The following is a 25315-nucleotide window of genomic DNA, read 5'->3' as shown; positions in this document are numbered from 1 at the left end:
AAGTAGATTTCCCAAAGGTGGCTTTGACCACAGGCTCCCAGAATGACACTGGTGTCTCCGGGAAGCTTGTCCTCACCCACCCCCACCCCCTTCTGATCTCACCCGTCCAGCATCACAGTGGCCCTCCTGTGATGGTCCCCACGGGGGGGTGGGGGTGGTGTGTGTGCAGGAAACCTCCCCAGCTCACAGAGCCTCTGCCAGAGGGGGCCCCCCGGCTTTGAAAAGACTAAGCCAGGGCCCTGCATTCATCGGGCTAGATTCTTCGTGCTCGCTGGCTATCCAGGTAGGAGCACACACCCAGGAAAGCCTGCGGCTGGGTGCGGGGTCTGAGGACAACGAATCCCGCGAGGGGCTGCCGCGCGCTCCTCTTCGTGCCCCGTGCGTGCAAGAACGGCCCCTTGCTCTCCCTTTTCCGGGAAATCTTCCGGTGGCTGCAGCCACCAGGCTCCCCGTGCTCTGGGTCCAGGGGCCTGAGCAAGGGAAGGAAGTGGCCCAGGTTTCGTCCGGCGTCTGTGACGGGCCCGGGGCTGTGGCACCGGCCGAGCGCGGGCGGCGGGCGGGGCGGCACTGCGCTGCGCTGCCCGCAGCCGCAGGAAGGGGGCGGCCGCGTCTCCTCCGCGTCGGCGGCTGCCAGGCTCCGGGGCGGGGAGCGGCTTGGGCGAGCCTGCGCCGCCGCGACCCCTGCTGCGCTCGAGCGTCCGCCGCGCGTGGGCGTCCCGGGCGCTGCTCGCATGGACGCGGCAGCGAAGCGGAGCCGCTCCGAGGAGCCGGCCGAGTCCCTGCCGCCCGCTCGGGACGTGGAGGAGGTGGCGGAGGAGGGGATGGAGCAGGGCCTGGAAGAGGAGGAGGAGGTGGACCCCCGGATCCAGGTAGGGCGCACGGCGCGCGCGCCTCGCCAGCCGGTTGCGCCAGAGCTGCCGCCGAGGCGGTGCACACGCTTGTCCCGCGCTCGGCCGCTGGCGCGCAGCCCCGGGGCGAGAGGGTCGGACGGGGAGCCTTTATTATTATTATTATTATTATTAACCACCCCCGTCAGGAGGCTGCTGTGCCCGCGTGGATGCGGCCTGACTGCAGGCGGGGGTCCTCCCGCAGAGCCGGGGTACCTGGAGGCGGTGGGGCGGGCGAATTGCAACAAAGGGAAAAGGGGGCGGGGGCGCCACGCGGGTATCGGGGTACCCCCCAAGCCTGGTTCACGGCGCCACGGCCCGCTGGCCCGCAGCGCCCGCGCCGAGGGCGGCCGGGGCGGGTGGGCGTCGTCCTCTCCCGCAGCGTGGGCGGGCGCCCGGGCCGGGTTCGAGCTGTCACCTGGCCGAGGTGCCCGGCCAGAGTCCCCTCTCAGCCCGGTGGGTTCATTGTCCACAGCCCGAGAGGTGTATTGTCCCCCTGGCGTAGCGTCCCGCTAGACCTGCAGCGGGTTAAAACCCAGCTTTTCCCCGTGGAGAGGAGCTGAGCTGGGGACAGCCGAGGCGCGGAGCCGCGGTGGAGGCGGCGGGCGGAATGGCCCTGCTTCCTGCGTCTCCATTTCCAGGAGGGGTGATTAAAAAACGATTTCCAAGCCGACGTGTAGGAGTGACAGCTTAACCTCTTCACCCCTCAAGCGAAAAAGCACAGCAAATTCCTTCCCAAGACCCGGTTTTATACCCTTTCCATAAATCATCTTTAAAAAAAAATACAGGTTTTAAGCCTGCTCTGCGGTTTCTAGAGCTCTAATTGGTTTTTCAGCGCACAGATCAATTTAAAGCGCACTTAACTCAGCGGTTGGGGTTTAAATGAATTGTTTTTGTCAGATTAGCAAGATAAAAGATCAGGTAGGGGAAAAACCCACTCTGTTAGGAATTGTATTAATTAAAATCGTGGGTTTGGATGGCTAAATCCTGTGTTCTTGGTGTGGACTTCTGTTAGCCAGGTGCTTTGTTCGCAGAGCAAAGATGCCAACTTCAGGTTGGGAACTTTCTACGAAACGCCAACTCCTGTATTCTTTAAATATAAGGAATCTGGGTTAAAGCAAGATTTTTTTTTTCTTTTTTTTTTTTTTTCCTTTTAAAAACCAGGTAGCTAGGTTGAACAGTGGCCAGTGGGAAAAGGAATTGAAAAATATAGACAAGCACTGATGAGTGAATTCTGCCTTTGGGTTTGAATGGCTTCCTTGAGTCTGATCATACCTGTGGCTTGGCCGCCACCGCCTTCACTGTTTTCTTGCTCTAAGGCATACGCTGTTGTTTGGATTGGGCTGCTAAGGTTTCCCTGAAGGCCCAAACCTGGAAGAGGTGTTTGACCTTGGGATCCCGGGACACCCATTGGGGTAGTGGAGGGGCTTTTAGAAATGTTGACAGCCATTCACTCGCCCAGCTTAGCCAAGCCTCTGCTGTTTTCCTGGAGAGCGGTCTCACTCTGCTACCCTCCTCTGCTTTGGGCTCGGGGTAACTTTGCAGGATATTGGACCAGCTTATGCCGGAGACGGATGTTTTTAAGTCTTTTTTTTCCCCCCTTCTAGGGAGAACTGGAGAAGTTAAATCAGTCCACGGATGATATCAACAGACGGGAGACTGAACTGGAGGTGCGGAGCTGGGTCCCTGTTCTTGGCACGTGGCTGGGAGGTGATTGGGGCCCCCCAGCCCAGCCTGTGGGCGGGACGCATGTGGATCTGATTTCCAGTGGGGAAGCCCCAGAGGAGCCCAACCCAGGGCTGTGTGGAGCATCACGCAGTGCTTCAAGCCTCGGATTTCTGTGTATCTGGCCAAGTTGGATGGACTGAGCAGAGAAGCGGCTGAGCCCTTTAACGGGGGAGAAGGAATGAGCTCACAGAATCGCCCAAGTGTTTGAGGGCGGGCCCTTTCCTGGTCTTCCAGTTTTTGGCTTTCCTGTCCTGATAATTCCCCCCTCCCCCTTCCGCGTCCCTGCTCATTTCTTCATTGTCTGCTGTGTGCGGAATGTAATTAATCTTAATGATAACGAAAAGCTGTGGAGGCTGGGCCGGGCTTCCTGCTGGGAACATTCTTGGGAGACTAGAAGTTGATTGGAATTTCATGAGAGTTTCTTCTGACCTGAGTGTAAACCAGTTGTGAGCATTCTGCACAGCCGCCCCGCCCCCTGAGTCTTGGTTTCTCCGTCCCCAGCAAACCTGAGCAACCCCTGCACGTATCGGGGCCTGTGGGGGGACACAGAGCTGGAAGAATGCAGGGCGCTGTTGGGGGAGAACTGGCTTGTGTCGCCGCAGAGGTCACTGGCAAGGTCAGACAACACCTGGCCCCTGCGCACGGGGGTGGGAGGGAGGAGTGGAATGTGCCAGAAACTCACTGGCTGCACGTGCAGCCCTGTGGCGGGGTCCTCAGTGCCGTCCTAGGAACCAGGAACCCCCGCTGCCCTTCCCTTCCTGTGCACACTATTTCTTGGTTTCTCATTTATGATGGGTTGACTTGGTTGAGTTGGGCTCTCTGAATCTCAGGCTGGGAATTCTTATAAATACATCTTTTTAAAAAATTTATTTATTTATTGGAAAGGCAAAGTTGCACAGAGAGAGAAGGGTCTTCATCCGCTGGGTCACTTCCCAACTGGCCGCAATGGCCGGAGCTGCGCCGATCTGGAGCCAAGAGTGCAGGGGCCCAAGGACTTGAGCCATCTTCTGCTGCTTTCCCAGGCCATAGCAGAGAGCTGGATTGGAAGTGGAGCAGCTGGGACTTGAAACAGTGCTCATATGGTCACTGAAGGCGGCGGCTTTACTGCCATGCCACAGTGCCGGCCCCTGGGGAATTTAAACCACAGCACCCCTGCTGTCCCCAGCAAACTGTGGGGCTGTAGTGTGTGCACAGTGATGTTTTGTTTTTTGTAAACTTTATCTCGTCCATCCCATCACTAGTGTGGAGCGGTGCTGTCCCATAGGGTAGCCACGGGCCACGTGTGGTGGTTTGAATTTCAGATTAAAATTATTTAGTAAGCTAAAAAAAATTCAGTGCCCTAGTCCCAGTGATAGCGTTTCAGGAGCTCAGTGACAACTGGATTGGCCAAACAAAACACGTCTATCACTGTGGAAGGTTCTAGTAGCCTGGAGAGGGGACAGGCATGGATACTGGGCTCACGGCTCAGTGATGAGGCGGAGCCAGTCTCCTGTCCTAGGCCCAGCACTGTCCAGGTCTCTCATGGGTCTCACATATTCTGTCATCCCAAATGTGGCAGACAAGTTGGAGTTTGTCTGCGCCCCTCCCCCCCCCAAAAGGAAAGGATTGGTCGATTCGCTCTGTTCACCTGCCCCGTGCTGGCCACTGCTGTAGGTCGTGCCGAGGTGGCCCCACATCTCAGCCTGCATGGTGCTTGTCTGCTAGGGGGTGAAACTGGTTCATCTTTTCAACGCTGACTTCCGAGTCCATTTGTGGATGCCCGGAGGTGTTTGTGTGTCACAGGAAGCCGTGGGACAGGTGTTTCCTGCCTGGCCCCAGAGAGTACTTGGACCATGTATAAGGCGAGCCGGCGGGGGGGTGGTGGTGGTGGTGGTGGTGGCTGGGCCTGGGCGGTGGCACTAGATGCCCTCCTCGCGGTGGTGTTGTAACCCAGACTGACTCAGAGCAGGCCAGGCCACAGAATAGAGATTCCTTAGTAGGCGTGTTAAAAAGTAAAAAAGCCGTAGCTTGGTGTCGTGTTAACATGGATTCATTATGACAAAATCACCGTGGTAGTGCGTTAGGCTTTTGCATTAAGTCTTCAAGGGTCTGTGTGTATTTTGTCCTCAGCTCCCCTCCCTGGGGACCTGTCTCCAGGGCTCACTGGCCACGTGTGGCACAGGGTAGCAAGGCCTGATGGGTATTTGCTGCGAGCCTCACACGGAGCCAGGTGGGAGGTGCCCTCCGTACAGGCTCTGTGGACCTTGTCAGGCTGCCGGGGTCTGTCCCTTCTGTCAAGCCCTGGGCGCTCTGGGGGCCCCCTGCAGATTTGTGGGTGCGGGAGAGGTGGGGCAGGGACTGACCGTGCTAAGCACAGCGGGAGAACAGAGAGCCAGGTGACAGAGACTGGAGAGGACGCGCGTGTGCTGGGAGCGGCGGCCCGGGGTAGGGCAGGTGTGATCGGGACAGGAAGACGGCCGTTTTATGGGTCTCGTCACTCAACGCAAGTTGTATCCTATAGAGATGCAAGTGCCGAATAGCACTGGTTCCTAGGGGAAGCGTGGAGTTAAGTTCCTGCGGGCTGTGGGTCACGGTGTTTCCACGGGCTTCTATTTGAAGATCCTTCATGTCCCTGAGTTTATCGTCATTGCTTCCTGGACTTGGCCTCTCCAGGGCAGTGCAGCCTCATGGGCCACTTTTAAAAGCAAAACCAATGAAGCCGCAGTCGCGTGAAACTGCTCTCGCGTGGGTGGCAGGGCCTCGAGCATTTGAGTGATCATCTGCTGCCTCCCAGGCTGCAGTAGCAGGAGGCTGGATCGGAAGGGGGACTGGGACTGGTGCCGTGGTGTGGGATGTGGGCGTCCTCAGCTGTGACATGACCACTGTGCCGCTCTACCCCATGTCCGTTTTGGTGTGTTGGAGGCGGCGTTTGGCTTGGTGGTTAAGATGCTTGCCTCCCGCTTAGGAGCGCTTGTTGTTCCTTGGCTCTGGCTTCCTGCTAACGCAGACCCTGGGAGGCAGTGATGGCTCACGTGATGGGGTTCCTGCCCCCACCCCCATCCCCAGGTGGGGGACCTGGGTTGACTTTCCAGCTCTGGGCTCTGGCTCTCTAAACCCCACTCACTCTGGGCATTTGGGGAGTGAACCTGCTGATGGGAGCACTCTGTCTCTCTGCCTCTGAAGGGGAAAATTAAATTACAGTGAGGAGATGAATATGGAACCCCAAAATAATGAGGATCGACCATACAAAAATACTCCAAGAAGGTCACGGACAAAGGGAACTGGAAGATGATGCATGTTTTCCGTGAACTTGTTGAAGACCCCTCCTGTGTACTTTCAGGACCCCCGGGGAGGGGAACTTGCCGCTGCCTCCACTTCCCTTGGTGAGCTGGAGCGTTCAGTGTTCCTGGCTTTGACTCCTGATTGAGCCAAGTTGGTGACCGGGTTGTGGCAGCGACACCTTTGCCCCTTGGGTTCAGGCACGGCTCCTGGACTTGACCTCCTGGGCACGTGGCCGCCTGACCCGGCTGCCGGCTGACGTCGGAGGTACGCAAAGACCTCCGCACGCAGCCGTCTCTGCCTCTTCCTGCAGCCCCGGTTTGCCTCTGTCCTTCTGTGGACAGCGCCGGGTCCCCTTTTGCCCTCTGATCTGTATCGGAGCGAGCCAGAGAGGCCTTTGGATGGGAGCCCAGTGTTTTCGCTTAAGAAAATAAACATGTCTTCCCACAGACACATAGCTTAGCTTTAAGTATTAATTCACCCAGTATTTATTGATTATGCGCCAGCGACAGTTTTGGGTGCTGGGGAGAGCTCAGTGAAGAGCGTGGGCCTGGAGGCCCTGTCCTCTTGAGACTTACATTACAAAGTGGAGGGAATATGAGAAACATTGGAAATTCACAGTAGGTGACATGGGGTGTCGGCTAAGGGCACGAGTGAGGCACAGAAGGAGGCGGCAGAGGGGGTGCAGTATCAAGTCTGGCCTGGAGAGAGTGGACTTTGGGGCCATATGGAGGGGAGAACGTTGCAAACAGAGGAAACGGCCAGTGCTAAGTGGATGTGTGGCTGGCTGAGTCCAAGCCGGGGGTCCAGGGATCCGGCGTGGCTGAGTGATGGATAGAAGGGATGGAGCCGATTCCAAGAAGCGGGTCACGCAGGTGTGTGACTGCGCTGCCAGGAGATGACATAGAAGGTAACGTGTGGATGTGACTTAAAAATGCACGTGCCATAGAGCCGTCGTCTTTTCCCAGGGTTGTTAAACAGACGCCACACAGAGATTTTCGAAGTCTACTGAGAATCACGGTTTGCGGTATTCTGCACGCACCTATGTGTAGATTTTTTTTTTAACCCCAAAGTGCGGGGTTCTCCTCATTGTCCTTGCTAGCTCCAAAGCTGTTCTGGGGCGGAAAAGTGGTCTAAGGAGGAAGAGGAGGGCTGTACGGCAGCGCCTGGTTGGCTCAGGGTGATGAAAAGCTGGCTTTTCCAGCCTGCCCTTCCCCGGGAGGTGGAAGCAGTTAATTTTGGAAGTGTTCTGGGCTTCCCTCCCTGCTCAGGTGGGGGCGGTCTCCGGGCCAGTGAGCACAATGTGCTGGAAGATCACTGGGATCTGGGTGATCTGTGCTCCCCCAAACCTGCCTCGAGCCTGGGCGCACATCTGCCTGCCCCCTCCAGAAACCAGCAGATGCGTTCTCTCGAAGACAAAGCACAAACCAGACAGCCCTGTTGGGAGCTTGCAAACCCAGAGGCAGGAGGCAGAAGCAGCCTGGCTTCTCGCCAGTGGATTCTCTGGGTTCAGCAGGAGAGGAGACTTCCTTCCTCCAAGGCCAGTGTCACCGTGTCCTCGCCCGCTCTCCTTTCAGCCCCTTCTGGGCGCATGAACACATGTGTGGGGTGCACCGGGGGAGGAAATGTTTGAAGCCGTAGATGGATGAGGGAAATGAGGAGCAACTGTTAAAGCAGGCACCAAACTCTGGGCCTTGCCTGTCTGGGCTGGGAGAGTCTTTGTGAACGAACCTGGCACCCTGCCTGGTGAGCTAAGTCCCTTGGGTGCTGGGGTCTATGGCGGACCGTGCACTTAACCGTGGAGTGAGAGGTGCTGGAGGAGGCACCTCCCTTTGGGAGGCCAGAGAGTCCCAAATCCATTGAGAGGGTCAGCTAACATCCAAAGCAACCTGGGAGTGGAGAAGGACATCGCCTCTGGCGCTGCTTTGGTAATGGGCTTGTTGTGAAGGTAAACACACCTGCGGGCTTTCCTGTGCACCTGCTGCCGCCCCACCTTGGATGTGAAGTTTGGCCATTCATGGTGGGGCTTAGGGCCTGTGCTTCAGTGGTCCCCACCCCACCACACCGCTCCCCAACTTGAGGGCAAGCAGGTAGGCGAATTGGGGAGCCATTTGAAACCTGTCGAGTGGCTACGTCCCGGGACCCCTGACAAAGCTTGGGTTCTGGAGCCAGACTGGCTGGCTTCAAACCCCTCGCCCGCTGTGGGTCACGCTGACTCTGCACCTCCATGTCTTTGTCTGTAAATGAGGGCTCGGTGTTGGCTGTCAAGTAACCAGAATGTGTTTGTTTACTGCCTGAGCCCCGCCTTGTTAGAGTGACTCTTCTGATGTTTGATGTAGGGTGAATGAGTACCAGCCGGGTTGCTTCTTAACAGCTGAGTGACCTTGGACAGGTTACTTAATGTCTTTGTGTCTGGGTTTCTTTATCCCAGGCAGTGGTGCTTAGTGAGCCATGAGTCAGTGTGGCTGCCAGGGTTCTGGTGTAGGGAGGTGAGGGCTGCTCTGGGCTGGGTCCTGGCCATCTTTGCTGCCTGTTCTGTCTCCTGTCCTTTAATAGTGGCAATGACAGCCAGTGACAGTGAGCGTCTACTACGTGGCAGGCCCTGTTTTGAGCACGTTGCACAGGTGGACTCATTGAGTTCACGGCGTCACTTTATGGGTTGGCTGTTACTGCCTGTGCTTTGCAGAGAGCAACACAGAGGCATAAAGAGTATGGGTGTACTCCCTGTGGAGCAGAGGGCCCTGGGAAGGCGTCTGTCCCCGGGCTGACCTTGGGGACAGGTGAGACAACCCCGTGCTGCTCCTTGTTCCCACACACTTTATGGAGGTGTTGGCTCATGTTCCGTCCCTCATGGGGTGTTAGCATGTCGAGTGGCCCCTCACATTAGAAGGGATGATGTGTGTGGCTTGTTGTGCCGCAGTGGGTTAAGCCACTGCCTGCAATGCTGATATTCTGTATGAGCGCCGGTTTGAGTCCCGGCTGCTCCACTTCCAATACAGCTCCCTGCTAATGTGCCTGGGAAGGCAGCGGAAGATGGCCCAAGTGCTTGGGCCCTTGCCTCCATGTGGGGGACCCCGATGAAGCTCCTGGCTCCTAGCTTTGGCTTGGCTCAGCCCTGGCTGTTGTGGCTATCTGGGGAGTGAACCAGCAGATGGAAGATCTCTCTTTGTCATCGTCCTCCTCCTCCTCCTCTCCCCTCCTCCTCTCCCCTCCTCATCCTCTTCCTCCTCCTCCCCCCATAACTATGCCTTTCAAATAAAATCTTGAAGATGATGTGTGTGGATATGGATAAATTGCTATGAACTAATTAATGGAAACATTAGCTCATGGAGGTATATGTCAAGTGTATGTAAAACCATATGTGCAGGGGCTGGCGCTGTGGCGTAGCAGGTAAAGCCACTGCCTGCAGTGCTGGCATCCCATGTAGGCATCGGTTCGAATCCTGGCTGCTCCATTTCCTATCCGGCTTTGTGCTGTGGCCTGGGAAAGCAGTGGAAGATGGCCCAAATCCTTGGGTCCCCGCACCCGTGTGGGAGACTGGGAAGAAGCTCCTGGCTCCTGGCTTTGAATTGGCGCAGCTCCGACCGTTGCAGCCACTGGGGAGTGAACCTATGAATGGAAGACCTTTCTCTCTGTTTCTCCCTCTCTCTGTAACTCTACCTCTCAAATAAATAAATAAAATCCTTTAAAAAAATCTTTAAAAAAAACCAAACAAACCCTATGTGTAGTAAAAGAATGTGTGCACGTGAGACAGAGGTCTAGACCAGAGTTAACTCCCAGTGTGGGCTGAGGAATGTGGACTGCTCGCTGGCAGTTAAAGGGAAGCAAATGCAAGAAATTGCGAGCGAGTCTGGGAATTCCAGACTTGACATTGCCGGGACATTTCAGTCTGCTGGCTTTTGTTGTGCTCCACAATAGCCCTGCCTCACCGCGCGCGTGGGGAGGTTGCCTCACCGCACAGCTTCAGAAGCACGGCTCGGGGACAGTGCTTCCTCTGATGTCCCCAGCGGGTCCCTGGTGTCGCTCAGAGTGCTGACGATGTGATTTCTTACTCTTGGCGTTATCGGAATTGTCTACAGTGAGCACACTTTACAGCTCTCACGGGCAAGGGGGCAGCAGTAGGGAAAGAGGTGGATTTTTATGGAAGGAGTTTGAGGGTCTGTGCAGGCTGATGGGAAGAACTTGGAGTTGGAGGTTTCTGCCTGGTGTTCATGGGTTTGCTCGGTGAATGAGTGCCTTGTTAGGCTGTGGTCGTGGTCACTCATGGAAGAAGGCAAAGCGCTTTAAAGGCTCATTTTGGGATTGTCGAGAGCCAAGAAACACTTGCTGTACTCTTTCTTATAAAATACAAAGAAATCAAGAGGTGTTCCAGCTACGAACAGTAGCTATTCAGTTAGTGCGTGCGTTTGAGGGTAAGCACCCTTGCTTTTCTTTTTTATTTTTTTAAAGATTTGAGAGGCAGAGTTACAGAGAGAGAGATGTGTCTTCCATCCGCTGGTTCACTCCTCACATGGCCACCACGGCTGGAGCCGGGCTGGTCCAAAGCCTGGAGCTTCCTCTGTGTCTCCCATGTGGGTGCAGGGACCCAAGGATTTGGGCCATCTTCTGCTGCTTTCCCAGGCCATAGCAAGGAGCTGGATTGGAAGTGGAGCAGCTGGGACTGGAACTGGCACCCATGAGGGATGGCGGCGTCGCTGGTGGCAGCTGCACCTGCCGGGCCCCTGGCAGCCTCCTATCTCAGTGGCTCTCTCACACGTGTTTTCCTTGCGGCCGCCTTAGCAAAGCCATGTTCGCTTGGGCTGTTGGCTAGAACGGAGAAATACCTACCTACTACTGGAATCTGGACTCTGTTGCCTCACGCAAATTCAATATGTCTTCCTCTGGGGCTACAGAGACCCACAAGCTAACGCAGACTGTCCAGGACCCCTGATAGGAACCCACGGCGCATGCGCAGACTCTTGCCGTTAGCAGCCATTTCTGCCGTCACGTGACTTCCCAAGGTGTCTCTCCTCCGAGGGTCCCCATCCCAAAAGAAGACATGTCGACTGTGGGGGTGGCTGGAGGTGTTGCTGAGAATCTTCAAAGTCCCAGGTTCACAGAGCGCCGGGGGCCCTGTGGACTGTAGCCTCTCCACACGGAGCTGTTCTGTCCCCTTCTCTGTTGTGGGGATTCGCAGCTTGTGGGGTGGTGCGTGTGTGGCCGGAGGAAAATTAAATCTCCCTTTAGCGGGCGTCCTGGCTGTGTCTGCCCAGGCGTGAGCAGCCCATCGAGAGCTCGGCGTTTCCTTCAAGGAAGCTGGGAAGGCTTTTGTTCTGCTCCTTTGCCGGATTATCTGAGAGATACAGAGGCTGCGGGCAGGGGGACATGATGGGAATGCCGCCGGCAGTCACTGATGACCGCAGCCTGGCCCCCTTGCTTACAAACACGGCGATTGTGTGCCTGGCATCTGACGCCACCAGGGGCATGATGCATGGGCTCTGGCCTTCTCGGTGGGCGCCCGCCCTGGTGTCCGCTCCGGCTGGAGAGCTCGGAGGATCGCGGATCTAGTGTTTACTTCCTTGGTTTTGGCTCTGCTGGGGTTGGGGGGAAGAGAGGAAGTGAGGGTGTTGTCCTTGCTCCTTGTTCTGGGTTCTATTTCTGCGGACCTTTGTGGCTCCCAGCAGTGATCTGTGGATCGGGAGCTGGGAGAGGGCTGGAGGGGTCTCTGCCCAGCGCCTCTCGGGCTGGACATCTCTGCAGTGGTAGTTGCCGGCCAGCGGGGCGCTGGGCATCTAGGGTGGCCCTGGCACCTGTCTGTCGTGGACGCTGCCTGGGAGCTCCGCTGCGGTGGTCAACCAGGGCGTGTGACCTTTCTAATGTGGGGTGGGGGCCTCAGGTACCCCATCCTTCCAGGTGGCACTTGGGCCATCCTCTGTTGGTCCAAGCAGGAGCCCACTCCAATTTGGATTCCTCTTGCTAGGTGCAGTGCCTGGGAACTGGAGACCGCCATGTTCCTGGTGACCCTGGAGCCGCGCTGGCTGCGTTTGAGTCCTGAGGGTGTCTTCCTTCCCCATCCCTCCCTCCCTCTCTCAGGAAGCTTTCACAACCACATTCCACTCCTTGGCAGGTGCTTTAATGGTTCACCAGCTGGCCAGGCCAGGCTTTCGCTAGGGCTTGGGGTGATGTTAAATAAGCAGGCCCCGGTAAAAAGCAAAGGGACAGTGTTTAGCTGTGCCCTAGGTCTTGCTACTCTGCCCATTTCTTAAAAATGTTGTCTGAGAAAAATTCAGTGGACCCTGGGGCCAAGGGCACAGTAGTGAGGCAGACTTTATAAATTGGGGAGGCGGGGTCTTGGGCAACCACACACAAGCAGCCTCTGGGGAGGTGGAGGTCTAGTGTTGCATTCACTTGCTAGCAGTTGGCTCTGCTCGCCTGGATGGAACTTGTTAAAACCGCACTTTCATGCTTTACAACATGGGGTCAGAAAAGTGTAGGAAAGGTTTTTTTTTTCCTTTGCTAATAGCATCTGAGAGCTGGTTTTGAATTCTGTCTCTTAATCAGCCTGCAGTCTTGGCAAGTTTGTCTTAGCTTTGCTGGGTTCTCCTGTCCTCTTTTAAAAGGGGGAGGATGGGGCTTAACCTTGCCAGGCTGTTAAGGATTGAGTAAAAGTTGAGTTAGAGTTGAGTGAAGGGCTGGTCGTGAAGTGCCTGGCACGTAGTGTTGGGTTTACCTTTCCTGCTCTGTCATTTATTGAGTACGGGCATCCCCTAGAAAGAGCGACTCTTTGCTGCGAGCTTGTTATATGTGAAGTGTTGTGCCTGCTGGTTCACATAGTTTGTTCTATTCCCACAACAGCTCTTGAGGATGTTGGCGAGAGAGGAGTGGAGACACTGATGTTAAGTGAGTTCTCCCACGTCACACAGCCAGTGGGTGGTGGAGCCAGGATTTTATTTATTAAGAAATTTTTGGTTTATATTTTACTTGAAAGAGGGCCAGCGAGCCAGAGAGAGACTGATTGATTCCATCTGCTGGTTCATGCTGTAAGTGTCTGGGCCAGGTGGAAGTGAGGAGGCTGGAACTCCATCTGAGTCTCCCACACAGGACCTAAGTCCGTGGGCCATCACCTGCTGCCTCCCGCGGTGTACAGTAGCAGGAAGCTGGAATTGGGAGTGGAGCCGGGACCTGCACCCAGCCAGCAGCTGTATCCGCTGTGTCAAGAGCCAGGATTGGAATTCAAGAATCTGGAGTTGGAGCCTATGAGCCTAGATAGTTTTTGGGGTATGTGTTGGGGGGAATGCATAGTCTGAGATCCCCCATCCCCACCCTGCTGAGGTGAAAGATCACTGGCCAAGGACTTAGTGTTTGTCCTGAAACTAACAGGTCCTAAGGAGAGGGCCTCACCTCCCGAGCTGTTAGCTTACTTGCCTGTGAGGCGGGAGCCTCGGAGCCAAGTTTGCCCAAAGCCTTCTCTAGCTGTGTGTCTGAGATTTTCATCTGTCGGTGTGCTGCATACGTGATGACTCGCCTTGAGTATCGCCAGTGCAGGGAGCTCCCTGTGGTCAGTCTCTGCTGTCACAGGCATCCACTTCTCATTTCTGTCCAGTCTGACACGTCCACGTGTAGAAAGCCCCGGAGAGGCTATCCCCAACACGGGAAGGAGGAGCAGCCACGCCGTAGGATCTTCTGGGTGTGTTGGTGGCTCCGTTGCACCCGGGGCCCTCCTTCCTTTCCAGGCTGATTGGCTGTAGTTGGGGGTGGGGCGGGAGGAGAGAGCCAGCCTGCCGCAGAGGGGGCTGCGATGCCTGATCTGCCGAGCCTTGCAAGGCTGGCCCGGGAACCCTCCTCCCTGCTTCTAAAGCTCGGTGCTGATCACTAAGCAGACCTTGTGCGTGGGCGGTGGCGCTCCAGGCACGGCCCCTGGGGAGCATGCCTATCAGTTGTACACTTTGGAATCTGATGATTGTGAGGTTTTTTTGTTTTGGTGGTGGCGGGGGAGTGGCTCTTCAAGAAGATAGATGTTGGGCTTCCTGGCATAAACGTGGAACTAGTCCTCTTGTGGCTGAACTCAGTAAATCGCTGTGGTTTTAGTAATTCTGCCTCCTCTTACAACAAAGAATCCTGTGGGTTTAAGAACATGGGTTTGGCCATGGCTGGAAAGGCACTGGCTCTTGTCAGCAAGGCTTGCTCTGTGTGTGGGGGTGGGGTAGGGGAGCTGTTAGCTGTTGCGAACTTCGGTCCTTGCTCCGGTGCTTGGAGGACTGATTCCTGTGCGCAGAGGTTTAAAGGCTTAGGAGGTTTTCCTTTTGTTTGTGGTGCTCTGGACCTTGGGCTATTGAAACATTCTTTTGTGATCGCCTCACTGCCGTTCTGGTGGCTATGGCCTGTGGCACATCAGCCAAAGTGAGTCTCTTCTAAATGGACAAGCGTTCTGTGAAGTGACTCTTATTTAAGAAATCAAGGCCGCGCAAGACAGAAGACTGAGAACGGTTCCAGTTTGAAAGACCCCAGGGGAAGTGAGGTGTGAGCCTGGACTGGACACAGCAGCAGGAAGAATGTCCCCCCACCCCCTTTACTGTAAAAGACATCAGTGGGACAATAGGTACGGTTGGAAGGAGGCCACGGGTCGGTGCAGAGCTGATTCCGTGTGAATGTTCTGACTTTGATGATTGCACTCTGGTTCCGGGAGACGGCAGTCTTATTTTTAGGAAACATGGATGCCCCACAATACTTCTGGTGAAGGGCATCATGTCTGCTCCATCTCATCCTCCCACTTTTTATTTCAAGACTGAAATTACCGAGGCTGGTGCTGTGGTGTAGTGGGTAAAGCCGCCGCCTGCAGTACCTGCATCCCATGTGGGTGCCGGTTCGAGACCTAGCTGTTCCACTTCTGATCCAGCTCTCTGCTATGGCCTGGGAAAGCAGTAGAAGATGGCCCAAGTCCTTGGGCCCCTGCACCCGCGTGGGAGACCTGGAGGAGGCTCCTGGCTCCTGGTTCCTGGCTTTGGATCAGCCCAGCTCCAGCTGATGCAGCCATCTGGGGAGTGAACCATCGGATGGAAGACCTCTCTCTGTCTGTCTGTCTGTCTCTCTTTCTGTAACTGTGAATTTCAAGTAAAATAAATCTTAAAAAAAAAAGACAAATTACTTCGAGTTAAAACTTTTAAAAAAATTATTTATTTAGAGTTAGAGACGGAGAGACAGAGAGAAAGAGATCTTCCATCCGGCTGCTTCACTCCCCAAATGGTTACTGCAGCCCAGGCCAAAGCCAGGAGACTGGAACTCCATCTGGGTCTCCCTCATGGGTGGCGGAGGCCCAAGGACATAGGCCATCCTCTGCTGCTTTCCCAGGCACGTTAGCAGGGAGCCGGATCAGAAGTGGAGCATCTGGGACTTGAACCGGCGCTCATATGAGATGTTGGTGTCATAGGTAGTGGCTTAACCTGTTGTTCCACAACGCTAGCCCAAAATTAAAACTTTTCTCCAAGAGACAAGGCTTTTCTCCATTCTCAGGCCTGCCGGGGTCTAACTCTGTGCCCGGTGGCAGCGCCTCCCCTTGGTTACGGAATTCTAGAGTGGGACGGCCGTGAGGCTCTGGGAGGCGGGGCTGGGTGCTCGCCAGCTCACCTGCTTATTTGGAAATGCTCTGTAGTCAGAGTTCTGACCCCTAGCCCTTCTGCCTGGGAGGACCTCCACACAGGCCTAAAAGGCCCCTAGACCATTGTTAACTACGGCGGCAGTGGTAGAGGTAGGGTTGTCCCCATCGCCCTCCCCATGAGGAGGGAACCTCTCGGTGAACCAAGGAACCAGGCCAAGGCTGAGCAGTACTGCAGCTCCAGTGGGGTCAGGCATTGGGATCAGGTCCTATCAGGGAGCTGCAGTTAGACCCCCCTCACTTTGTCCCACATCCAAATTGCTGACACTAAAGAAAGGCCCTGGGAGTCTCTGGCATAAGTAACCCAGGGGAGGGAGGCTGCCTGACCCGTGGTCTTGCCCTGGCTCGCTCCCAGAGGTGCCTGACTTGGCTGATGAGCCATATGGCGTGTTACTGCAGGATGAGAGTCAGCGTCCCAGGCCGCCTTCTCTCTTGCTGCATGCTGGCTTTCTCATCTCTGTCTTTGTCCCTGCCGCTGTCGTGGGCCTTGTCCGTTCCGATCCCTGCCAGAGGGTTTGTGTCAGTAGCGCGGCAGCAGGTTTGGTCCTGATGGTGGGAGGACAGTCCTCATGCCGCAGGCCTGTGCTGCGGAAGTCGGGGCTCTGGTCGGCAGGAGGCGGGGCGGGTGCCCCCAGCTCTCCTGCGGGGACCCAGCCGGAGAGCCTCATCTATCTTCTCCTGCCTTCCCACTCGTGCTTCTCACCGAGGGGCTCATTCACCAGGCTCTTATGGTCGGATGGGGCCCATGGAGGTAGAAGCGGGCCTGCGCGGGGACCGAGTGTCCAGTCCCATGATCGCCTTTATCCGCGGCCCCTCCCCTCCACCCCTGCTGCTTCCTGGCTTCTTCACTGGCTGCCTTTCTAGTTTGCCCCACTGTGCAGTCCCTGAATTCCTACCTCTGCTGTAGAATTCTTCCAGGGCAATGAGAGACGCAGAGGCCAGGAGGGGAGGTAGCTGCAGGCCCGGGGGACCACGGCGAGATCTCTCAAGGTGGACATCTGGGGGCTAGGCGTGGCACCACGTGCAGCTGTGTAAATTCTACTGAAACCCCCTGTTCATTCATCCATGAGTGGCTGTGGCTTCTGTAGTGGATGGTGCAGAAAAGGAATAACACATCCAGCCTCGCCAAAGGTTCCGTCGGCCAGCCCTGGAGAGCACTTGCGCGCTGTTGCCAGCGCTGAAGTGGTTGCTGTGTGTGTGCAGTGGCTGCTCAAGTGAACCTCAAGAACACCCGGTCCGGGTGAAGAGGAAGCATTGCAGGTGCTCCGCCACCGGCCGCCACCTTTGGCAGCTTTTTCCAGGAGTGCCTTTCGTCACGGAATTCCGGCGCGCTCTGCGCTAACGTAGATGTTGCCGCCGTCGGCGTCGAGGGCAGTGCTTCTTTCATGCAGTCATTCTGTGGCCGCCATTTTTTGCCATTTGCTGGTGCTGCGTGGGCTGTTTATTCCAAATTGTCCTTTAAACTGATGTATTTATTTTCTTGTACTGCAGTAAGTTTGAACAAGAGACTCTGGAAAACCATCAGAGGAAAACATCTTTAAAGCAAGCATTTTTTTAAGGCAGAGCGAGAGCGAGAATGAGAGAGCGAGCGAGCCAGTCCAGTCTTCTGTCTGCTGGTTAGTTCCCCAGAAGATCAGGGGTCTGAGCCAGGCCGAAGCTAGGAGCCTGGAACTTCATGCAGGTTTCCCATGTGGGTAGCAAGGGCTTAAGTAGTTGGACCATCGTCTGCTGCTTTTCCAGACCACATTAGCAGGGAGATGGATCAGAAACGGAGCAGCTGGGACTTGAACCCGTGCACCCATGTGGGATGCTGGTGTTATGCCATAATGCCAATCCAAAGCAAGCCTTTTTTTTTTTTGGACAGGCAGAGTGGACAGTGAGAGAGAGACAGAGAGAAAGGTCTTCCTTTTGCCGTTGGTTCACCCTCCAATGGCCGCTGCAGTAGCGCGCTGCGGCCGGCGCACCGCGCTGATCCGATGGCAGGAGCCAGGTGCTTCTCCTGGTCTCCCATGGGGTGCAGGGCCCAAGGACTTGGGCCATCCTCCACTGTACTCCCTGGCCACAGCAGAGAGCTGGCCTGGAAGAGGGGCAACCGGGACAGGATCGGTGCCCCGACCGGGACTAGAACCCGGTATGCCGGCGCCGCTAGGCAGAGGATTAGCCTATTGAGCCACGGCGCCGGCCCAAAGCAAGCCTTTTATTAGAGATTAATACACCGGAAGTGCCCAGCGCCTTGGGGCAGAGCACCCTGTATGGTTCCCAGTGGCTGCCTGGCTTTGCTTTTCAAATCCTAGCACTGCCTCCTGTGTGGGAGGCTTGCACCTGCACTTGAGGAGGTTGGGGAGGTGAAGACGATGGCAGCACGGAGTCTTTCTCAGTGACAGAGCCGGAAGGAGAGAAGCAAGCTCCGAGGAGTCGCCGAGAGTGTAGGGTTCAGGAGCAGGCGGGGCGGGGTGGCCACTCTGCTGGCCCCTCCCCTTTACACTCCAGTAATCAGTCGGTGCCCCAGAGAGCGTTTGTTTTTGTTAGTAATTGCAGTGTACGCCCTGTAAGAAGTGAGAACTCAGATGTGCATTTGCTTGAAAAGGTTGCCTCAGCCTAAAATGAAGGATTCTGTACACTTGCAGGTCTCTTGAACGTCTGCTTTAGTAGAACTGGGGTCTTGGGTGACTTCAGTTTGTGGAAAAATGCAATTATAAAAGACGAGTTTGTTTTGGTGCCACAAGAATTTAAAATCCATGCATCGTTTTTTCATAATACATATTCTTCTGTGAACTTGTTGGAGATTTCTCCTATGTGTGGCTTTCAGATTTTTTTTTTTTGTGCATCAAAATAAAGTTATCTTTAAAAAATTTTATTTACTTGATAGGTAGAGAGAGAGTAAGAGCCCCTGTTTGCTTTTTACGCCCCAAATGTCCCAAACAGTCCGGCTGATCAGGCTGAAACCTGGAGCTGGGAATGCCGCCGTCGGGGTCTCCCATGTGGGTGGCGGCAGCTCAGTCTCTTGCGTCATTGTTGCTGCCTCCCAGGGTCTCCACTGGCAGGAAGCTGGACTCAGCAGAGCTGGGGCTGGAACCCCGGGCGGCGTCTCCTCCACCAGGCCAGATGTCTCCCCCAAAACTCGCCTCGTAGCTCCATTTGCCACAGCCTTTTTTTTTTTTTTTTTTTTTTTTTTTTTTTTTTTGACAGGCAGAGTGGATAGTGAGAGAGAGAGAGACAGAGAGAAAGGTCTTCCTTTTTGCCGTTGGTTCACCCTCCAATGGCCGCTGCGGCCGGCGCTTCATGCTGATCCAAAGCCAGGAGCCAGGTGCTTCTCCTGGTCTCCCATGCGGGTACCGGGCCCAAGGACTTGGGCCATCCTCCACTGCCTTCCCGGGCCATAGCAGAGAGCTGGCCTGGAAGAAGGGCAACCGGGATAGAATCCGGTGCCCCAACCGGGACTAGAACCCGGTGTGCCGGCGCCGCAAGGCGGAGGATTAGCCTGTTAAGCCATGGCGCTGGCCTGCCACAGCCTTTTGCAGTGTCCACGTGTCTGGTTCTGTGTCCGTCCCTGCAGGCCGCGTGTCCTACAGCCTCTGGAAAGCCCCAGCGCGCGCTCAGGGGGAGAATGCTGACCAGAAAGGCAAATGCGTCTTCCTCTTCAGCTAGAAGAGCTTCCCCTTTGTGGATTCCCCACCGCGGTTCCCTGGGACCCAGCCGGGGGAGCCCATGGTGCCGTGAAAGGCACGCAGGACTGGGAGCCCACAATGTGTGCTTTTGTGGAAGGTCTGATGCTTAACTCCCATGGCCTCAGGCAGAGTTACAGAGAGAGAAGGAGAGAGAGGAGAGAGAGAGAGAGAGATCTTTGATCAGTGGTTCCCTCCCCACATGGCCACTGTTATCTCCCATGGGTGCTGGTGCCTGAGGACTTGGGCCATCTTCCTCTGCTCTCTGTGTATCAGCAGGGAGCGGGATTGGAAGTGGAGCAGCCAGGATTCCAGGCCCCCTCTCCGGGGTTCTTATCTGCGGGCTGGGGGGTGGTGGTTCTGGCTGAGCCTGTCCGATGGGGTTGTTCTGAGGTGCAGCTCAGAAATGCAGAGCTGTGCCCGCAGAAATGACATTGCTAAGCGCCCTCCGAAGCGTGCCATCATCTCTGATATGTAGGGCAGTTATTTTTAAAAAGCCGGCGTCCTCATCTCCGAGGACAGCGTGGGGAAGGGAGAGGCGGTCATTCTCAGTTTACAAGTGAGGTCACTGGGTGGAGGCGGAAGGCAGGGACTCCGCCCTGCGGCGCTGCCAGCCAGTGCTGAGTCTCCCGTGTCTGAGGCACTGCCCCCGGCTTGCTTTCGCTGGCATTCCTGTGTCACACAGGGCTGTGTTTCTGACGCAGGGACACGCGCACGGGGAGGCCATGCCACCTCAGCAGCTCTTGGCTTGCTCACAAATTGTCCTCGGCCCGAGTCACAAGTGGATGAGACAGTTTTTGGCATTTAAGAGCCGAGGCCTCATGCAGCCAAAGGGAATGGTCTCAGGGTTCCTTTGAGGGCTGGTGTTCAAGATCCACAGGTCAACAGCCCTGGCCCAGGGGAGAGCCTGTTTTCCTGGGCTGGCGGAAGGTCTGCCCGTTCTCCTGCGAGGATTTTGCACTTTGGACCCTCCCCACTCTGCGGGTGGTTTCCGGAGGGTAGACAGCCTGCTCTCCTCCCTGGACATGTGTCCTCCCTCTCAGATCTCGGGGGACACATGTCCTTGTAACTGTGAGAGACAACCACAGTCCGGTCTTTTCCTTGAACTAGGAAGGCAAAAAGCATGTGTCTGAGTGGGGCGGGCTGTCGCTGGCATAGATTGAAAGAGAGGCTTTATAGGGGCCGGTGCAGCAGCATAGCGGATTAAGCCGTCCCCTGAAGCGCCAGCATCCCCTGTGGGTGCCGGTTCGAGTCCTGGCTGCCCCACTTCTGATCCAGCTCCCTGCTAACGCACCTGGGGAAGCAGTAGAAGATGTCCTAGGTATTGGGCCCCTGCTCCCATGTGGGAGGCCTGGATGGAGTTCCAGACTCCTAGCTTCTGTCTGGCCAAACCCTGGCCATTGCCGCTATCTAGGGAGGAAACCCAGGGATGGAAGATCTCTCCCTCTTCCTGTAACTCTGCCTTTCAAATAAATAAATAAATAAATAAATAAATAAATTTTTTTTTAAAAAGAGGCTTTATGACTCTGCTCTTGAGAACCCCAGCTTTACTGGCAGGCCCCCCAGCAGCTGGCCGGATCCAATCACATCACGGTGCTTTGCTGTGGTGGTAGTGGGGGTGATGTGGGCCGCCCCCTCCCTACCTGGAATAGTATGACCACCCTGAGGTGGTCTCATGTTTTCAATTTCATGTTTTTCAATCTCATGTTTTCCTTAAGGCTTAATTGCAGGGGGCAGGAATCTGATTTCACATGGCTGCTTTCACAGTGTAACAAGTTATTCCGGTAGCACATCAGCCACCTTTGCCTGAGGTCCCCAGGTGTTTACTTAATTTATTTATGTATTTATTGGACAGGCAGAGTGGACAGTGAGAGAGACAGAGAGAGAAAAGTCTTCCTTTTTGCCGTTGGTTCACCCTCCAATGGCCGCTGCGGCTGGCGCATCACGCTGATCCGAAGCCAGGAGCTTCTCCTGGTCTTCCATAGGGTGCAGGGCCCAAGGACTTGGGCCATCCTCCACTGCCTACCCGGGCCATAGCAGAGAGCTGGCCTGGAAGAGGGGCAACTGGGATAGAATCTGGTGCCCCAACCGGGACTAGAACCCGGTGTGCCGGCGCCGCAAGGCGGAGGATTAGCCTGTTAAGCCACGGCACTGGCCACTTAATTTATTTATTATTTTAAGTTTATTTTTACTTTATTTGGCAGAGAGACCGACACAGAGTCGTCTTCCATCTGCTCCCAAATGCTCACAATCATTGGTGCTGGCCCAGGCTGAAGCCAGGAGCGCTGTGATTCCATGGGTACACAGTTTTCACGTGGCCCACGGAACACGGGTGCTGCCTGCAGGTAGCTGTTCAGGCTCCAGACAGCCCCTTGGCGCATGAGCACGTGGTGTTCCTTTATCTCTGAGGATCCATTTCCTTTCTTGCAAACTGGTTTGTGGTCGCGTGTGTGCACACACCCTGGGCGTGGCTTTGTCAGGGGGGTGCCAAGGAGACAAGAGGTGGAGGGGATATGGAGTCGGAAGTACAGACCTGACCCGCCGTGGGTCCTGCCGGATGACGGACTGGATTTCTCCTTTTATGTCTTTCTCTTTTAAATTTGAAAGAGTAACAGAGAGAGAGAGAGAGAGAGAGAGAAAGATAAATAGATATCTTCATCTGCTGGTTCGCTCTCCAAATGTCCATAACAGCCAGGGTTGGGCCAGAAGTCCAAAACCCAATCTGGATCTCCCACATGGGTGGCAGGGCCCCAAATGCTTGAGCCAGGACTGCTGTGGGAAGCTGGAGTCTAAAGAGTGGAGCTGGGACTCGAACCCGGAACTCCGACACGGGCTGCAGTTGTCTCGCGTGGTGTCTAAGTCATTGTACCACATGCCTACCCCCATCTGGTTTCTTGACTTTCCTGGTGTAATTGAGCCTAACACAGCCCGACTAACGGTTCTTTCCTTCTGAATGCTGTCAATCCCACGTTGCTGTCCCCAGGGTGAGGGGCTGCCGTAGCTCTGGCCATTTTCCACACTCCAAACCCCGCACTCCCATCTCGCTCATTACCAGGCTGCTCCCCCCTCCCTCTAGGCTGAGCCAGGACCTGCAGCCTGCCTGGGTCTGGGTATTTCCTCTCTCACCCCAAGTGCCCATGCACATTTCAGGTTTCTGTTTGGATACTTTCTAGAAGTTTCCATGAGTCTCTCTCCAGTACTTGTCTTGCTGAGGTCCTCTGCCGCTGGGTTCCATGACCCCTGTGCTGTTCCCATCCCGATGCTGACTTTCCTGCAGTGGCCTATGGTGCTTGCCTTACCCGCCGTGCTACACGCAGGAAATTTGTACTGAGCGTGGAATACTGACTGTGTCCCTTGTGTGGGTGAAGACTTCGTGGAGCACAGGCCATTGTACCGTCATGAAAAGTGCCTTTGGATGGTGCTGGTGGGGACGCTGTTTTGTCAGGGTGTGAAGTTAGGGGCTTGGAGGTTGGGTGAAGTCCCACTTGGCGATCCTGGTGGGGGAGAGCAGGTGTCCACAAGTCCTTTCTTCACCCTGACCTCTGTTTGCTCCATGTCCCCTGGCTGCAGGATGCTCGCCAGAAGTTCCGCTCGGTCTTGGTGGAAGCGACGGTGAAACTGGATGAGCTGGTGAAGAAAATTGGCAAAGCCGTGGAAGACTCGAAGCCCTACTGGGAGGCACGGAGGGTGGCGAGGCAGGTACGGTAACCCCGCAGGGCCTCTCCCCTGCCTCTGCCTGGCGCCTTGGGTTCTGAGGGTGCCTTTGGGTTTCTCTGTCTCTTCGTGCTGGTGAGAAGCAGGCGGCCTGCGTGCTGTGACACTGCTGTGACTGCACAGCCACGTGGGATCTGCTCCGTTTCAGATCGTGATGCTATAAATAGGGTGGGTGCTGGCGTTTGGATGACCTGCAAGTGGGCACCCCCATGGCCGCCTGAGTGGGAGCCTGGTCCACGTCCCTGGGGGCTGGGCCTGCTTCCCGGGATACGCAGCTGCACCCAGAATGTGAGACGGGCTTCTCCTCCTATCCCAGTGACTGCCTGTCAGGTAGCAGGAAGTATACTCCTTGAGACATTGGTTCTGTGTCCTTCCAGCCCAAATATGCAGATAAGGAACCCAGGGGCGTGGCAAGAGGAGCTGTGGACATCAGCCTGGTTTCAGAGCTTGTCCTTTGGTGGCCTCTTAGGTGACACAGTGGATGGCTTTGCCACCTCCCAGCCTCTGATCACGCAGCCCTGTGAAAGGGGCTGAGAAAGAGCCCCCAACAGAGACCCCAGCGCCTGCTACATGCCACGCCCGGGCTGGGGGCTTTTCCCAGACCTTTACCATATTGTCGGGCTAGGTAGGGGAGTCACTGGTGGGGTGAACCCTTTAGAAATGAAGCCCCAGAAATCCAGAAACGTGTTAGGCTGGGAGTCGTGGAGCGTGAGGAGCCAGCCCCCACCCTTTCCATTTCTCATCAGGGCACCCCTGGCTGAGGTCCTGGCGAAGCGTTTGGATTTTGCACTCAGAACTCTGAGCTGAGCTAGATGTGAGGTGTCTGGTGGGGCTGTGCCAGGCAGGGTGCCTTTACCCCTGGACAGAGTGGCTGCCTTGAAGCCTCCTTCCTGTCCTAACCTGGAAAACCGAGCTGGGCGACCTCAGAGTGCCAGCGACCTGCTCCTTGGTTGCAGCAGGCTCTGAGCAGCTACTTCCTCTTCCCGCTTCCCTCTCGTGGCCTCCAGTGCTCCGGGGGGAAGAAACCCTTCCCCCAGAGCTGCTGCAGCTCCGACACTGCACGGCGTGCCTGTCCCCAGAGTCGCTGAGATGCCCCCACGTGGGGTAGTCAAGGCAACCTCAGTCTGAACCCCAAGTTCAAGTAGACAGGGCCCCCCGTTAGGCTTAAGACATCTCTGATCACTTAAATGTCAGGTAAATCCTGAGGAGACCATGAAATCTGTTTTCCTGAAAGTTTTTAACACTTACATTTATTACCATCTGATTCTTTTGTGTCTCGTTAGCAATTCGAAGTCTCCAAAATCTTAAACTTGTTGAGTGAGAACAGGTTGCCACAGTAGACTATTCCACACTCCCAAACTCAGTTTCATGCACGCACTTATTCAAAGTAGCATGTGAAATTACTTTAGGCTCTGGTGTACGTCGTCTGTGAAACATAAATGGGTTTTGTGTTTAGACTTGAGTCCCCTCCCCGAGGTACCTTACTGTATGCCTGCAGGAATTCCAGAATCTGACCACGAGTGGATGTCAGCGTTTTGGATAAGGACTACTCGGCCTGTGCTGAAAACAGCCCCGGGGGCCGTGCTGCAGACCCGCCTGAGACTGTCCTGTGGCAGCGGCCTCCACACCTGCTGTGTCCCTGCCTGCTCCCTCGAGCTCGGATCTCGGGGCAGCGGGAGCTCAGGGGCTGCGTGGTCAGGGCCTCTCGGGGTTGGCGCTCTGATTGAGCCGCTGGCCCTGGCTGCCGTCGGACGCTGCCCTCTGTGGCTGCACTGACGTCACGTGTGCCCCCTCTTCCAGGTCTTTCAACTTCCTGTTGTCATCTGGTGGCCATGGTGTCCCGACCCTCATGTTTCTCATGGCCCAGTCTGTCATCTCCTTCAGATTTTTCTTTCTGTATTTTTTTTTAAAGATGTATGTATTTATTTCAAAGGCAGAGCAACACTCAGACACCCACATACCCACCCACCCACAGAGATCCCTGACATCTGCTGACTCATTCCTGAAATGGCTGCAATGGCTGCGGGGGTCCCAGGCTGAAGCCAGGAGCCAGGAGCTTCCTCCAGGTCTCCCATGTGGGTGGGAGGCCCGAGCACCTGGACCATCTTCCACTGCTTTCCCAGGCGCATCAGCAGGGAGCTGGATGGGAAGTGGAACAGCCAGGATGCAAACCGGCGCCCCTATGGGATGCTGGCAGTGTCACAGCTAAGGCGTAACCCACTGTGCCACAGCCACCTCTCCTTCAGGTTTCTGTTCAGAAATGTGGCTGGGCTCTGCCAGCTGCCTCCCCCTCCCTTGAGTGGGCTTCAGGCTTCCTCCCCAGTAGCACTTCTCACGCCTGCCAGGTTTGGGGAGGGTCCTGCTTCTCAAGGACGTAGAATTCTGTCTACTGGCTGCGATGCTGGCATTCCGGAAACCCTGGGGGACTGAGC

At 55.7% G+C, this 25315-nt stretch overlaps 1 protein-coding gene across 1 annotated transcript in view; it reads left to right on the top strand.

The window, feature by feature from the left end:
- Window positions 1–648: 648 nt before the first annotated feature.
- SH3BP5 (SH3 domain binding protein 5) overlaps window positions 649–25315 on the top strand; it is a 56578-nt gene continuing 31911 nt past the window's right edge. Inside the window, exons 1-3 of the mRNA XM_062214868.1 lie at window positions 649–869; window positions 2495–2557; window positions 22740–22868. Coding sequence (XP_062070852.1) covers window positions 732–869; window positions 2495–2557; window positions 22740–22868 — 330 coding nt within the window. The 5' untranslated portion in view covers window positions 649–731. The remainder of the gene's footprint in view (window positions 870–2494; window positions 2558–22739; window positions 22869–25315) is intronic.

Source organism: Lepus europaeus, chromosome 2 (genome assembly GCF_033115175.1).
Source record: "Lepus europaeus isolate LE1 chromosome 2, mLepTim1.pri, whole genome shotgun sequence".
Lineage (NCBI taxonomy): Eukaryota > Metazoa > Chordata > Mammalia > Lagomorpha > Leporidae > Lepus > Lepus europaeus.
Note: the sequence above shows the minus strand (reverse complement) of the source record. Positions and strands in the feature narration are given on the sequence as shown.